This window comes from Hemiscyllium ocellatum, chromosome 22 (genome assembly GCF_020745735.1).
Source record: "Hemiscyllium ocellatum isolate sHemOce1 chromosome 22, sHemOce1.pat.X.cur, whole genome shotgun sequence".
Taxonomy (NCBI): domain Eukaryota; kingdom Metazoa; phylum Chordata; class Chondrichthyes; order Orectolobiformes; family Hemiscylliidae; genus Hemiscyllium; species Hemiscyllium ocellatum.
Genome location: NC_083422.1, coordinates 56,025,925 through 56,042,982, shown reverse-complemented (window position 1 = coordinate 56,042,982; position 17,058 = coordinate 56,025,925). Strand labels below are relative to the sequence as shown.

Genomic DNA, 17,058 nt, shown 5'->3' with positions numbered 1-17,058 from the left:
CAGGTCTTTGGACTGGAAACATTAACTCTGCATTCTCTCCGCAGATGCTGCCAGACCCACTGAGTTTCTCTAGCAATTTCTGTCTTTGTTTCAGATTTCCAGCGTTCATAGTTCTATATTTTATTGCAATGTTTTGCTGTTCTTTTTATGAATTTGAAGTGTAACTGCTTGCCAGGAATCAGAAATGTGGCAACTAATTTAATGACAGCCAAGCCCCACAAACAACAATGGGGTAACTACCGAATAAAATGTCTTGGAGGAATTCAGCAGATTTGGCAGCATCTGTGCAGAGAGAAAAACAGGGTTTCAAGTCTGGAACAATTCAGTGACCAAAGCATTAACTCTGATTTCTCTCCACAGATGCTGCCAAAACTTGCTGAGCTTTTCCAGCAATTTCTGTTTTTGTCCTGTCATCTGTAATGCTACAGAATTATCACTTTCATTCCTGTTAAATGTGGTAATTCACAGGAAAACAGAATTATTACAGCACAGAAGAAGACCATTTGGCCCATCTCTTTTCCTATCCAAATAATCATTCAGAGCCCCTTTTGAATGTCTCAATTGAACCTGCCTCCACCATATTTCCAGTCAGTACAATTTAACTGATAGACTCCAGTATTTTTCAAACTATAAATGCTAAGCAAATAGGCTAATGCTTTCCCAGGATCATATTACAAACATTTCTTTCAGATTTGGAACAGCATTTATTGTTTTCCACAAACCTTGGAGAATCAAAACATTGTTGAATCACAAAGCTCTTTATTTGCAGTTGTCATCTTGACCTAGCCATCCTACCCATTCCTTCAGGGTAATTACTCTCTCTTTCCCACGCCACCCAGAAAATAAATGAAAAAATTGAAAGACTAAATTTTAATAACGCCAAACAGAATTGCAGGATATTAAATGCACCCAGAAGTACTTAGTGTTGATGCCAGCACATAGAAAACAGGTGTTAACACCAGCGAAAGCACATCCAAATCCATCCCAGTTAAGTGGCAGAGGCTAAAATGTGAAATAAAAGGCTCTAAAAGCAGATAATGACCGCTACTGAAATGTTCGAGACATGAAAGTGCAAAAGTACTCATTAAAATGTAAACCTGAAATTAAAACTACAGAACGCACAGTGGGTTAGTGAGCATCTGGAGTAGAAAAGACATGTTACTGCTTCAACTGGAACCTTTCAACTAACTGGGATTGACTTGGGAATGATGCTATTGGTTGTGCTCTGTGTGAGAAAGGTGACACCTGGTGTTGGGGTGTGAATCTACCACATACACCATTGTTGAATCATACTGAATGGTACTGCATTATGGGGCCCACCACCACCTTTTTAGTCCCATGTGTTAGCTGCGATTCTGCTGAGCTGATGAGGTCTCGCCTACTGTTCTGAAAACTGCAGGGCACAAAGTCCCATCAACAGATTGAGGATATCCTCCATCATGTCCTGTGGTACCACCTATGTGTTAGAGAGGACAGACTTCAAACAGATCTAGCAACTCAAAATTGGGCACAGATTTTGATCAACTATAATCTGTAACCTCCTAGATCAGCATATCCCCAACTCTACCATCAAACCAGAAGTTCAATATTGGCTCAATGAAGACTGAAGGAAGTCTTACACCAGGCATATCTAAAAATGAGGTGTCCACCTTCTAAAGCTACCATATATAACTACTTTGTGTCAGACAGAAGAAACAGTGTGTAGTAGGCAGGACTATACGACCCCAAAACTATCTGATTTAACCACTACAGTCCTGTCATGTCCCAGTCATGAATGGTAGTGGATGATTAAACAACTAACAAGAGGTGGAGGCTATACAGTATTCTCATCCTAAACAGTCCGTGGCAAAAGCCAAGAGTGAAGAATTTGCATTCTTCTTCAGCCAATTGATGTCTCATCTTGAAGTCCCTAGCATCACGGTCTTCAATTTGATTCACTCTATGTGATATCACAAAATTGGCTGAAGGCGCAGGATGTTGCAAAGTGGGAGAGGTATGTGGAATGTGGACTATTGATTCAGAGAACCCCAAGCTAAAACTCTCAGGATGTGGGTTCAAACCCCACCATGACAAATGGTGACATTGGAATCAATTAAAATCTGAAATAAAAAGCTGGACTAATGCTAACCATTATGATCATTTGTTGTGAAAATCCACCTGTTTCACTAATATCCTTTAAGGGAGGAAATCCGCCATCCTTATCTGGCCTGTCCTTTAGGTGACTCGAGACCCACAGCGATGTGACTGATGCTTTAACTGATTTCCTGATATGGCCTGACAAGCCAGTCAGTTCTAGGGGTATTTAGGAATGGGTAAAGAGTGTTGGCCTTGCCAGCACTGCCGAAAATCCAGGAATGAACAAAAAAAACTGCACGATGCTGACAGGAAACTGGATACTGATACTCCAACAGCTCACCCACATAACCCGTGTGGCTTAGCCAGCAGTGCCCACACCTTATGAATGAATAAACAACAAGGGCACCAGAAAAGAAACAGATCTGGAAGGAAGAGAATATTTGACCCTGTTCTTTGTTTGCATTGTTTTATTTTCCAGAGCGGGGTCTGTGCCTCCAGGTACGACAGAGGAGCAGTTACACTATGCGAAGAAACTGTACGACTCTGCATTTCACCCAGACAGTGGAGAAAGGATGAATTTAATTGGGCGAATGTCTTTTCAGGTCCCTGGTGGAATGGCTATCACCGGCTTCATGCTGCAGTTTTACAGGTACTGCAATAGGATTTGGTTAAAGGTTTATTGTGATCCAATGGGTCAGGGATTTATCCAACTGCTGCACAGACCAGGAACATCTCAAATCTGAATACCAGGAAAGAAAAATTCAACTTGAATTTATCTAACAACTTTCACACTCTCAGGACAGCCTGAACTAAGTGCATTGCAGGCAATGAAGTACACTTAATATGTAATCACTGTTGTTATGTGGGAAATATAGCAGCCAATCTACATGCAATGCTCTCTCATGAACAAAAATGTGATAATGCGCTGAAAATCTGCTTTTAGTAATGTTCATTGAGGGTAGAAATAAATCAAAAAGACTCTGTTTGAATCCCACCTTCCTGGGGTGTGCCCAGATGGGTGAAATTAAATGGTTACATTTTTACCATTAGGTCATCATTAAAAATATCAGATTCTTTAAGGATTTGTAGCTTTCCTAACCTTCCCCTATAACTTTTTATACCCCAGCTGATTAAGTATATGTCCATCTCAGCCTTAAATATACACAAGGACTCTGTCCCCATAACTGTTTGTGGCAAGGAGTTCCAAAGACTTTGAGGGGAAAAAAATCCTCCTCATCTCGGTCTTAAATTGGCAACCCCTTATTCTGAGGAGAAAGTGAGGTCTGCAGACGCTGGAGATCAGAGCTGAAAATGTGTTGCTGGAAAAGCGCAGCAGGTCAGGCAGCATCCAAGGAACAGGAAATTCGATGTTTCGGGCATAAGCCCTTCATCCCGAAACGTTGAATTTCCTGTTCCTTGGATGCTGCCTGACCTGCTGCGCTTTTCCAGCAACACATTTTCAATCCCTTATTCTGAGACTCTGTCCTCTGGTCTTAGAATCTCCCGTGGTGGTGGGGAAGCATCCTCTCAATATTTACCCTGAAAAGCCCTGTTATGGGAAGGAAATTTGACGTTCTTACATTGTCTGGACTGTATGTGATTCCCAGACCTACAGTAATGTAGGTGACTCCTGACCACCCTCTGAAATGAGCAAGACACTCCGCTCAAGGGGAAATTGGGGATGGGCAATGAATTATGGCTCAGATAAAGATCTCATGAATGAATTAAACAAAAATACTAATAAAAAAAACAAAGAATTGCAGAGAGAGTCAGGGAGCTGTGTAGTATGGAAACAGACCCTTTGGTCCAACTCGCCCATGCCGACCAGGTATCTTAAATTAATCCAGTCCCATGTGGCCTATATCCCTCTAAACCCTTTCAATTCATATACCCATCTACCAGCCTCCACCACTTCCTCCACATGCCACCTTCTGCAAGAAAAACTTGCTCCTTAGGTCCCTTTTATATCTTTCCTCCCCTTCACTGTAAAACAATGCTGTCCTACCCTGGGAAAAAGACCTTGGCTATTCACCTTATCTATGCCCCTCATGATTTTATAAACCTCTGTAAGATCACCCCTCAGCCTCTGATGCTCCAGGGAATAAACCCCCAGCCTATTCAGCCTCTCCCTATAGCTCAAAACCATCAATTCTGGCAACATCCTTATAAATCTTTTCTGAATCCAGCCAAGTTTAAACATTTTCCTATAGCAGGAAGACCAGAGTTGAATGCAATATTCCAAAAGTGGTCTAACCAATGTCCTGTACAACTGCAACATGACCTCCCAGCTCCTATACTCAATGCACTGACTAATAAAGGCAATAAAGACCAATAAAGATACTGGCAATTGGAAATAAAAGCAGTATTTTTTGGAAAAACTCTATAGGTCAGGCAGCAAAGAGAAATCCTTTGTTCTGAAGAAGGGTCACTGAACGCAAAATATTATCCCTGCTTTTTCTCCAGAAAATGGGGTGGCTTAGTGGTCAGCACTGCTGCCTCACAGCACCCGGGATCCAGGTTCAATTCCAGCCTCTGGTCACTGTCTGTGTGGAGGTTGCACGTTCTTCCCGTGTCTGCGTGGGTTTCCTCCGGGTGCTCCGGTTTCCATCCACGGTCCAAAAATGTGCAAGTTAGGTGAATTGGCCATGCTAAATTGCCCATAGTGTCCAGGGATGTGTAGGTTAGGTGCATTAGTCAGGGGTAAGTGTAGAGTAATGGGGAATGGGTTTGGGTGGGATAGTCTTTGGAGAGTGAGTCTGGACTTGTTGGGTCAAAAGCCTGTTTTCACACTGTAGGGATTCTAAGATTCTAAAAATGCTGGTTATCTGAAATGAGAAGAGAAAACATTGGAAATGTTCAGCAGGTCTGGTAGTGTTGGTGGAGAAAGGAATAGAGTTGCTGCTTCAGGACTGATGAAGGGTTCTGAGAGAAGGTTGCAAAGCTGAAACATTGAGTAGGTTTTTACCAAGGTCCTGAAGTTGGCTGGAAATGTGTGTTGTCAGCAGGTGCAGACAGAAGGTGTGATCCTTCCACAGGCAGCAGCTCCGTAAGTATCTGCCACCCTCCTCAGGAGAGCTACCCACTCCCCCAGGCCAGTTACAGGATCCGCAGCCTCAACAGTGACCACTCTGGCGCCACTCAAAACTGGAGATTATTTCAGAGGCTCCGAGGCAGATTGCTGGAGGAGAAACCCCTTTGATGAAACCAGTGTGGCTGTACCTTCTCAATGGTGCTGTTACCCCCTACACACTTCCTCCGTCACCCCCCCTCCACACATGCCTGCTGCTGGGTCAGGGAGGTGTGGGGATATCTACATTTCTCTGATGACTTCTTTGGGAAATATCATCAAACCCCCGTAAGCAAAACACCAATGGCCTGGTAAATAGTGCCTTGAGTCAAAAAGTGTGGCACTGGAAAAGCACAGCTGGTTAGGCAGCATCCGAGGAGCAGGAGAGTTGGCGTTTCAAGCATGAGCTCTTCATCAGGAATGTGGGAGAGCCCAAGGGGGTTGAGAGTGAAAACCTCACTTTCTCCCAATAGTGCCCTTGGTATTGAGCCACCTCACCCTTCCTCATTTTGGCCAGTCTGTCCAATCTAGTTCCTGCCATCGGTAACATTCCTGTATTATGTCAGGGAGCCAGTTTGCTGCAACACCCTGTCTTTTTACTGATCCCACCACCTTTTTCTTGCCTTGTGTGAACTGGTTAAAAAAGTCTGCTGAGTTTTTCTCTCTCCACAAATACAGCACTGCCGAACACTTGTCATATTTCCAACATTTAGCTGTTTTCATTTATAAAAGGTGGTCCTAATCTAGGGATATGGCTGGTTTTGTTCTGTATTAAGATCACTTAATAGTAGATTTACGGTTCAAACTATTAGGTCTGTATTAGTGATAGTGTCCCTAACTCTGAGCCAAGGGGCTCAAATTACAGAATTGTTATAGTGCAGAGGAGGCCATTTGGCCCATAGTGCAGGCACTGGTTTTGTTACCTCAGGCCAATCTCCTGTCCTTTCCCCACACCCTCACACATTCTATTTTTCCAACTAATCATCTAATGCCCCCATTTTAATGCCTCAATTGAACCTGTGTCCATCCAATGTCCAGGTACTGCATTGGAGCTGTGGCCTAACTACTCCCTGTATCAAAACGTTTCCTTACATCACCCTAGCTTATTGTACGCATCATTTTAAATCTGTGCCCTCATGTTCTTGTTTCTTGGACAAGTGGAGCAGTTTGTTGCAGTCTGCTCATGATTTTGAAAGCCTCTCTCAAATCTCCTTTCTTCCTGGAGAAGAACAGTCCCAGCTTCTTCCATCTGTTCTCATCACTGAGGTTTCTCACTCCTCAAACCATTGTAAATCACTTCGCTCCAATACACCTTTCCTATAATGCAGCACCCACACATAGACACAATACTCCACCTGATTGAATTGTCTTGATGATGACGTCAGCGTGTACGAGGGGGCATAGCTACAAATTGAGGGGTGATAGATTTAAGGCAGATGTCAGAGGCACGTTCTTTACTCAGAGAGTGGTAAGTGTGTGGAATGCCCTGCTTGCCAACGTAGTTAACTCAGCCACATTAGGGGCATTTAAACTTTCCTTGGATAAGGATATGGATAATGATGGGATAGTGTAGGTGGATGGGCTTAGATTAGTTCACACGTCGGCACAACATCAAGGGCCGAAGGGCCTGTTCAGCGCTGTATTGTTCTATGTTCTATGTTCTACTTGGATTCAAGTCCCACCTGCTCCAGACATGTGTAATCTCTGAACAGGTTAATAAGAACATAGTCTAGATTAGAGTGGTGCTGGAAAAGCACATCAGTTCAGGCAGCATCTGAGGACAGGAAAATCGATGTTTTGGGCAAAAGCCCTTCATCAGGCATAGAGGCAGAGTGCCTGCAGGGTGGAGAGATAAATGAGAGGAGGGTGGGGGTGGGGAGAAAGTAGCATAGAGTACAATAGGTGAATGGGGTTGGGAATGGAGGTGATAGGTCAGGAAGGAGGGTGGGGGAAGGTAGCAAAGAGTACAATGGGTGAATGGGGGTGGGGATGAAGGTAATAGGTCAGAGAGGTGGGTGGAATGGATAGGTGGAAAAGAAGATAGGCAGGTAGGACAAGTCATGGGGACAGTGCGGAGCTGGAAGTTTGGAACTGGGGTGAGATGGGGGAAGGGAAAATGAGGAAACTGGTGAAGTCCACATTGTTGCCCTGATTGAAGTGTTCTGAGGCGGAAAATGAGGCGTTCTTCCTCCAGGCGTCGGGTGGTGAGGGAGCGGCGGTGAAGGAGGCCCAGGTCCTCTATGTCCTCAGCAGAGTGGGAGGGGGAGTTGAAATGTTGGGCTGCAGGGTGGTGTGGTTGATTGGTTGAATCTATATTATGATCTGAGATTTTTCTGAAATCTTCATTCAATCTCCAACCGTCAATCAATTCTCAATCAATTAATTAACTGAGTGTCAGTTCCTATTGCAAAGGTGTTTGCTGTGCTTGTTCTGTGCATGCTCAGTTGTACGGTGACATCATACACATGCATAGGTACACAGTTGACTGACAAGAACTAGAGATGCGTGATATCAGAACACATCGGTCTGATTCATGTCTTCCTGCTCCCAGTCAGTCTACAACATTCACTATGTAAATTCACTTTAATGCTCACTGTCGCTTGCAAAGGTTGAGAACACAAATGTGCCATTCCTTTTTAGATTCACTTGTGATCTTCTAGCCCCATGTAACCGCTCTGTCTTACTGCCTGCTGCAAATCGCTGGCTATCCTTCTTCCTCAAAGATGTTGATTTCAGGACTTGCCTTTCAGCAATGGGAGTTGGTGTTGAGTGAACTTACACTGTCCAAGGACAGCTGGACATTAACTGAATTGCACAGAAGATACTGGAGAAATGCAGCAGATCTGGATGAATATAAGTGGGTTCAATGCAATGACATTTCCACATCACAGCATTCACATGTGTTTTCATTTCAATGCTCAAGCCAGCTCTGTCTCAACTTCAATGTCCACTCAACAGAATCTTGGATTCATATGGCATATTGAGGCTATGCAAGCCACCATATGGCCTGCTGGGTCTTGGAAAGAGTTATCCTTAGTTCTACTTTATGCTCTTGCCCCATTGCACTGCATTCTCCCCTTTATCATACACAAAAGGAGTACAGTGTATGTAGCCTGTGAAACCTATTCTGCTACTCCAATTACATCATGGTTGAGCCATGATCCAATTTCATACGTCCACATTTGCTCTGTATCCTTAATACTTCTACATAACAAAAAAAAACTTTTGGTCGGAGATTTACATTTACCTGTTAATCTAGCATCAATTGCCGTTTGTGGAACAGAGTCAAAATGTATGGCACTGGAAAAGCACAGCCGGTCTGGCAGCATCCAAGGGACAGGAGAGTGGATGAATCGAACACAAGCTCTTGCCATTCCCAATGAAGAGGTTATGCTCGAAACATCGACTCTCCAGCTCCTCGGATGCTGCCTGAGCGGCTGTGCTTTTTCAGAGCCACATGTTTTGACTCTGATTTCCGGCATCTGCAGTCCTCATTTTCTTCCAGTTTGTGGAACAGAGTCAACCAAACTTTGTATGAGGTGGTGTTTCTCAATCTTCTGGAGGACCTAGGTTGTAATTTTTGGGTGATGTCCCTTAGTCCTGCACTCCCTGCCCAGTGGAAGTAGTATCTTCTAGAGTTGATTCCGTTAATATCTTGAAAATTTCAATCAAATCACTCATTAATCCTCTAAATTTTGGGGAATATAGCAATCCGCGTTTGTTTCACCTCCCCTGGTAGTCTAATCCTTAAGGCATCATTGAAGTAAATCTGTACCACATTCACTCCAAGGCCAGTATGTCCTTCTGAAGATATGTACCTGCAAGGACAAGTGCAAGACAAACATGGAAAGCGAAAGAACTTTGAATCAGAAAATTTCTGGCACAGGACTGCGTTGATTTATAGCATGAGTCAATATCAGAGACAAGATTAGAAATAATGACCACAAGCAATGATATTTAGGGAGTCCAGGTATGCGCTTTGTAATGATGGTGTATGAAGCATTTCCAGTGTATGTTAAATTCCCTTTGAAAATTCCTGTTGAATCCAGACCCACTAGCCTCTTAGATTCGACATCCTAATAGTTGTGTGCAAAGAGGTTCTCTCCACTCCCCTCTAGCTCTGTTACCACAGAATGAATAAACAAATGTGAATTAATGAGGGTGTGATCCAAATTTGACAGGATACATACAAACATATAAATTAGGGACTAGGAGAGACCATTCAGCCCCTCAAGCCTCCTCCACCTTGTAATGAAGTCATAGCTAATCTGATTATTCTGCTTTCATGTTACTCCTCACTTATCAATGATTTATTTACCTCTGTGTGAGAAAGTTCCACAGTTTGTCAATCCTGTGAAAGAGAACATTTCTCCTCATCTCTGTCTTAAATGGGCAACCCCTTTTTTTTAAAACAGTGATCCCTAGTTCTAGGTTTTCTGCCAAGAGTAAACATCTTTTCCATGACCACCCTGTCAAAACCCCACAGGATAAATGTTTCAGTCAAGTTTTCTTCTTAGTCTTTGTAAACTCCAGTGTGGTTTATCAACTTTTAATAAACTCTCTCCGAGCTGTTTTCAATGACTTCACCTCCTTCTTTAAATAAGGTGACCAATACTGTCCACTGTACTCCAACCTATCACCATTAACCCCACCTCTGTCTACCTATCGTGCTCTCAGCTTCCTTCTCCCCCCCAGCCCCACACACCTTTCCATTTATCTCACCACTCTCTCAGCTCACAGCCTCGTTCCTGATGAAGGGCTCTTGCCTGAAACATCGACTCTCCTTCTCCTCAGATGCTGCTTGACCTGCTGCACTTTTCCAGCACCATACTCCTAACTCTGATCTCCAGCATCTCCAGTCCTCACTTTCACCATGGGAAATATATTTTTATTTTATGTTGTGAGCCATGCACTGGTAGGTTTAGTGCAATGGTGTGCTCCTCCATCCTTGGTCATAACAACAGATATTGGAGGTTGGTAAAGGTACCAGTGATGAGCAAGCAAAGCTCAGTGTGGGATAGCTGATGAGATCAATGTTTGGATGAGTTGGGAAGGGCATTAGAAAAATTGCTTCTGGAAAGAGCAAAGGTTTGGAGAAAAGCTTTGGAATCAATGAAAGGAAGATAATTGCACTATGACAGAAGGGATGGTGGCATGGCACTGATATCACTGGATTAGTAAACCAGAAGCCCAGACCCTGATGCTCTGGGGACACTGGTTCAAATCCCACCATCGTAGCTGATGGAATTTAAATTTAATTAATAATTCTGGAAATGTCTAAAACCCACCTGGTTCATTAATGGGAAGGAAATCTGCCACCTTTACCCAGTCTGGCCCATGTGTGATTCCAAACTCACAGATCTCTTAAAATTACTGGCTAAGCCGCTCAGTTCAAAGGTAACTCGGGATGGGCAATAAATGCAGGTCTTGCCAGTGACACCCACATTTCATGAAAGAATAGAAAAGAAAATTCTACAACATGTGGTTTTGGTGCTGTATTAAAATATATTGTCCTAAGCTTTAGAGCGGATATGACACATTTAAGACTCAGGCAATTTCATTGCAGATTCAGCGTTGAATTTGTGACCTTGTGACCTGTAAGGCCAATACAAATAAATAATTTACATCCTTCCATACTGACATTAGGGGAGCTTCAAAAATGCTTTTGCTCTTACCTGCCCTCCTCCCAATCCCCCACCTCATCCCCTAGTATTTCCTCATTGCACTGATACGAAACAATATTGATCAACTTGGTTGCCCTTTGCTCTCCCAGAGCTGAAAATGTGTTGCTGGTTAAAGCACAGCAGGTTAGGCAGCATCCAAGGAACAGGAAATTCGACATTTCGGGCCAGAGCCCTTCATCAGGAAAGGGCTGCCTACTTTGCTCTCCCATCCAAGACAAGCCAAGGTGGAGATGGAACAGTCCTTTCTGTACACCAATACCAACAGTAACACTTCAAAAATATATCGTTAGAAACCTGAAGTTGTGAATGGTTCTGCACAAAGGCAATCTTGTTCGTTTATTCTTTAGCCCAAACTCTATGTTTCAATCTATAAACTCCAGCTTTCTCACCACTGCTTTATACTGTGGTAACTGAATGGGGTTATTTCTCAGTCAAACCACAAGATCCTAATGCTGTGCTATTTCCTGTGGATTGTTCCTGTTTATTTTGTGCACTTTTAGAAAGAGGTGGGTTTGTAATAGATTGCATGGCACTGTAAGAACAGGGCATCCTCCCCACTGTTCTGGGCAACATTTGATGTTCAAACCATCACTAGGACAGATTGCCTGATCGTTTACTTCATTACTGCTTCTGGAACCTTACTATGTGTAAATTGATTCTTTCCAATAGCAGCAGTGACTACAATGGAAAATTAGCTGCAAAGTGCTTTGGAGTATCCTGACAATGTGAATGATGCTGAATAAATAAGTTTTATCATTCTTTCTCAGACTAACTTCACCAAAAAAAAATTAAGAGATTATTCATCTCATTGCAGGTTGTGTGAATGTTGTTTGCACAACTATTAATGTATTTAGATTACTAAGATTACTTACAGTGTGGAAACAGGCCCTTTGGCCCAACAAGTCCACACCGACCCACATGGCCAATTCACCTAACCTGTACATCGTTGGGAGGAAACCCACACAAACACAGGGAGAAGGTGCAAACTCCACAGTCAGTCGCCTGAGGCGGGAATTGAACCTGGGTCTCTGGTGCTGTGAGGCAGCATGCTAACCACTGAGCCACCGTGCCACCCACAAATTTGTCTACTGAGAAACAGCCACTCTATTTCATTCCACTTCAGAGTCCTTCATTGCACTTGAAGCATTTTACAGTAATAGGAAATAGCAGCTGGAGAAGGCTATATTGTTGCTTGATCAATAAGATCACGGCTCAACTTTGACCCCAACTCCATATTCCTGTTGTAATCCATTAATTGCCTTATTGCACAAAAATCTATCATTCTCAGTCTGGAATATACCTACCATCCACAGTCCCCGAAGTAGAGATTTCCTGAAATTCACAACCTCTGAGTGAAAAAATGTAGTCTCATCTCAATCCTAAACGGTGGATCCCTTATCCTGGTCTAGCCCCAGATCTACTCTCATCAGCCGGTCTGTCAGTATCTGCTCTCTGGCGTTCTGGAATATAAACACTCCAATGAGATCATTGCTTACTCCTCAAAATTCCAGAAAGGATGTGCCCATTATAGTCGATCTCTCTGAGATAACAGTGTCATCCCAGGAATCGATCTAGTGAAATGTTCTTGTATTTTATCTAAGGCAAGTATATCCTTCCTGAGATTAGGAGATAGGCGTTTCAGGTGTCATCTCACCCATATAATTGTAGCAAGTCTTCCTCAGTCTTCTACTGTGCCTTCCTAGTTGCTTGCTGTGATGTTAACTGTGATGTTTTCTGTGTATGTTAACTTGCTGTATGTTAACTTTCTGTGATGTTAACTTTCTGTGATTAGTTTAAAAGGGCATCAACATCCCTCTGAATTTCACTATTTACTCGGTTCTCATATTTGAAATAACGCCATGTGTTTCTGCTCTCCTTATAACACATGTGCCCATATTATGGATGGAATATTACAGAGGTGCCTCCACCTTTTTGGTGAAAGCCGACTGGGTTATGAATGGATTGGGAGGCTCAGGGACGGGTGTGAGGCACCCCTTGCCTCAGTGGAAGCTGTGGTCGCTGCAGGAAGTACACCCACTGGAGGTGAGGGGAGGGGGTGTCGAAGGGGTCAGACTGAATTAAGTAAATAATGACAGGAGAGGTCCAGTGGGGTGTGGTTTGCTGGGTAAATGGATATTTTTGGGAGGAGGGGACGGTCAGCAACAAGGGCAGGAAAGTGGTTTCATTGCGGCACCTTCCTGATGCAGCATCCCTTACTCAGGGCCTGCATAACTTCGATGAAGGAATCGTTAACACTGTCACAGACACATACACACACACTCTCTCTGTCTCTCACACACGTTCTCTCACACACACATAAACTCACACTTTCTCACATATGCGCGCGCAGAGATACACTCTCTCTCTCACATACACACACTTAACACACATTCTCTCTCTCTCTCTCTCACACAAACTCTCACACACACACAAACTCTCACACACATTCACACCTTCTCTCACATGCACACACAAACATATGCTCTTGCACATATACTTTCTCACTCTCTTACACACTCACACAAATTCTCTTTCTCTTTCTCTTTCTCACACACACACACCCCTTCTCACTCTCTGTTATACACGCACAAACTCTCTCTCTCACACATGCACACACACCCACACAAACATACATTCTCACAGGCACACACTTTCTGTCTGTCACTCTCTCACACACACACATAAACTCTCTCTCACACACACATACACATGCACACACACATGCATACTCTATCACACACACACACAAAACACACTCTGTCACTCTCTCACACAAACATACTCTCTCTCTCCCTCTCTCTTTCACTCTGTGTCATGCATGTGCGCGCACACACACTTACACTCTGAATGGATTATGCAAATTCACTCATCGTGCAATCCTCGTGATGCCTATGGCAGAGGGATGAGTCCTTACCTGATCATTACTTGGCCCCAAATGGTGGTGTGGCTGGACGGCTGACTGCAGGCTTCAGACCCTGGACTTAATCAGGATGAAAGCAGAAAGACGAGGTCTCACTGGCTACCCTCTAACCTGCCCACACCTTCCAGGTGCACCACTGAAGAAGGGAATCAATTCCATTCAATATTCCATCTGCTGCCTCCTTGCCTGGTCACCTGTACCAATCCACATCCCTACTTTACATTCATCTGACAGTTTACTTCAGCCTTGAATCATCACTAAATCTGTTACGCGTAGAGATTGTAAATGGCCTGATTCTTGCTGACCCTCACTAATTAGTCCATGCAGTCCCAAAAATGACCTGTTTATTCCTACTCTGTTTGCTAACCATTAACAAACCATAAATCAAAGCTAATGTGTTACCCTCTGTCCCATCAGACTTAATTTTGAACAAGAGCCTGTGTGGTGCCTTTCAGATATCGTGGGTATCTGTGTCCATCTCTTCAGCCCATAGACTTCTGATCCAAAAGTAAGAGGGTAGCCAGTACTGAGCCAAGCTGTCCAGTGGGTCAGCTGTCCTTCAGTATTGCACAAATCCCTGTGTTAAGATTTATCAATGTACTCTGTACGAAATCACATTGCAGAGATTGATGATGGATATGTGTGGGCTATTTACATGATATGTCTCTGATACAGTTGTGAGTACCGTGACCCAGTGTTGTTCCTCCTCATTCCTTTCAGAACAGTTCCAGCTGTGGTGTTTTGGCAGTGGGTGAACCAGTCATTTAATGCCTTGGTCAATTATACCAACAGGAATGCAGCCTCACCAATTACTACAAAGTAAGTGCTTTAGATCAAATATGTCACCAACTCTGCTTCCTTTGTCTTTTCCAGTTACCAACAACATCAGACAAATTAGTTGATTCGAATCAGGAAAATATGAATTTTTGTGCCAGTGTTACTGGAGCTATTTGGTGTTTATGATACAGCTCTGTGTGTTGGTGGGCGGCACGGTGGCACAGTGGTTAGCACTGCTGCCTCACAGCGCCTGAGACCCGGGTTCAATTCCCGACTCAGGCGACTGACTGTGTGGAGTTTGCACGTTCTCCCCGTGTCTGCGTGGGTTTCCTCCGGGTGCTCCGGTTTCCTCCCACAGTCCAAAGATGTGCGGGTCAGGTGAATTGGCCATGCTAAATTGCCCGTAGTGTTAGGTAAGGGGTAAATGTAGGGGTATGGGTGGGTTTCGCTTCGGCGGGTCGGTGTGGACCTGTTGGGCCGAAGGGCCTGTTTCCACACTGTAAGTAATCTAAAAAAAATGAAAAGGGCTTTCCAAACTTTGCTTCCCTTCCGTCTTTTTGACCTTGGCTGCTGTTGACATGAGGACATGCAGACACTAGGGGGATTGATGAATCAACTGGGGAGGAATGGGGAGGCCTGGGGAGGAATGGGGAGGTCAGTGGGTTCAGGGTGGCACAGTGGCTCAGTGGTTAGTACTGCTGCCTCACAGCACCAGGGATCTGGGTTCAATTCCCGCCTTGGGCAACTGTCTGTGTGGAGTTTGCACGTTCTCCCCGTGTCTGCATGGGTTTCCTCCAGTTTCCTCCCATAGTCCAAAGATGTGCAGGTTAGGGTGAATTGGCCATTCTAAATTGCCCGTAGTGTTAGGTGGATTAGTCAGGGGAATGGGTCTGGGTGGGTTGTTCTTCGGAGGGACAGTGTGGACTTGTTGGGATGAAGGGCCTGTTTCCACACGGTAGGGAATCTAACCTAATCTAATATGAAAATTGAATCCAGACAGTGTCTTAGCCGTCTGAATCCTCTGGAACACTTTGCTGATTTTAAGGTGTGCAGTCAGGGTTGGACTTGGGGAGGGATGGCGTTGTGCTGTTAGCTGATAAATTTCTCGCCTCTAATTAACTGTCTGTTAAGCTATTTGGTAAAAAGGTAAAATCACCACAGGCCCAGAGATCCATGAGGCTGCTCTGTCATTACCGAGAGACAACCAGAGGGTCACCACACATTGAACGAGGGGAGAGATGAGAAGGTGGGACCTTCATGATAACCTCAGCCGAGTTCAGAAATTGAACTCACGCTGTTGGTGTCACTGTGCATTGCAAATGAGCCATCCAGCCAGATGAGCTAACCAGCCTCTGCTGGGAATAACTGGTCTGCAGCCAAAACAACTGGGAAATCCAATCAGAAATCAGTCAGCCACCAATGTTGCCAGCTGACTTTGACTGTGACTGGTTATGATTTATTGGCAGCAGTCGAACAGTGAAGTGGGGATTAGCTGGCTGGCTGAAGACAAGACACTATTCCTCCTCTTCTGTGTCACGTATTAGATTGTATGCCACTTCTATGTGTCATTTCACACTGTACAGACTGGTCCTCATTCCTTTGTGGCAGTTATCAATGTTATGAAGGTGTTAGGGGTACTTTTAAGAAGCTAGCAGAACTATCTGATACAGCACCAAGTGTTCTGAATAAGATATAATGTAAACCTTTGGTCCAACAGCTAGTGTAGCTGGTTGCCTGGAGATGTCAAAACAAATTTGGATTCGGCCAATCAGTTTAAATTATATCCCAAAATGCCAACCTCCAATCGAGTTTGAATTTAGTATATTGACAATATTAAAACCCAATGAAGCAATCTGATGCTTTGGGGTATAAGACCAGGAAAAATTGAACAGCTAGGGGAGAACTGCCAAGCCACCAGCAATTACAGACTGCCCGAAAAATAGCTCTCTTAAAGCTACCGTTATAGATCAGTGACCAGTGAAACAGAAATCCCTAAGAAGAAGAAAAGAAGACAGAGGAAGATATAATAAAAAGATTTGACAGCTGGCTGGTTTTGAAATTTGAATGTTTGGTAAATCTTAATTGGGGAGTTTTATCAGACCAGTATTATAGAAGTAAAAAGTGAGGTCTGCAGATGCTGGAGATCAGAGCTGAAAATGTGTTGCTGGTTAAAGCACAGCAGGTCAGGCAGCATCCAAGGAACAGGAAATTCGATGTTTCGGGCCAGAGCCCTTCATCAGGAATGAGGAAAGTGTGTCCAGCAGGCTAAGATAAAAGGTAGGGAGGAGGGACTTGGGGGAGGGGCGATGGAGATGTGATAGGTGGAAGGAGGTCAAGGTGAGGGTGATAGGCCGGAATGGGGTGGGGGGCGGAGAGGTCAGGAAGAAAATTGCAGGTTAGGAGGGCGGTGCTGAGTTCGAGGGAATCGACTGAGACAAGGTGGGGGGGAGGGGAAATGAGGAAACTGGAGAAATCCGAGTTCATCTCTTGTGGTTGGAGGGTTCCCAGGCGGAAGATGAGGCGCTCTTCCTTCA

The 17,058-nt window shown here is 44.1% G+C and overlaps 1 protein-coding gene across 2 annotated transcripts in view; it reads left to right on the top strand.

The window, feature by feature from the left end:
• The window catches only part of sfxn2 (sideroflexin 2), an 82,904-nt gene that overhangs the window by 13,512 nt on the left and 52,334 nt on the right, over positions 1-17,058 (top strand). For both annotated transcript variants that reach the window (XM_060842510.1, XM_060842511.1), the window contains exons 3-4: positions 2,555-2,725; positions 14,468-14,566. In XM_060842510.1, coding sequence (XP_060698493.1) covers positions 2,555-2,725; positions 14,468-14,566 — 270 coding nt within the window. The remainder of the gene's footprint in view (positions 1-2,554; positions 2,726-14,467; positions 14,567-17,058) is intronic.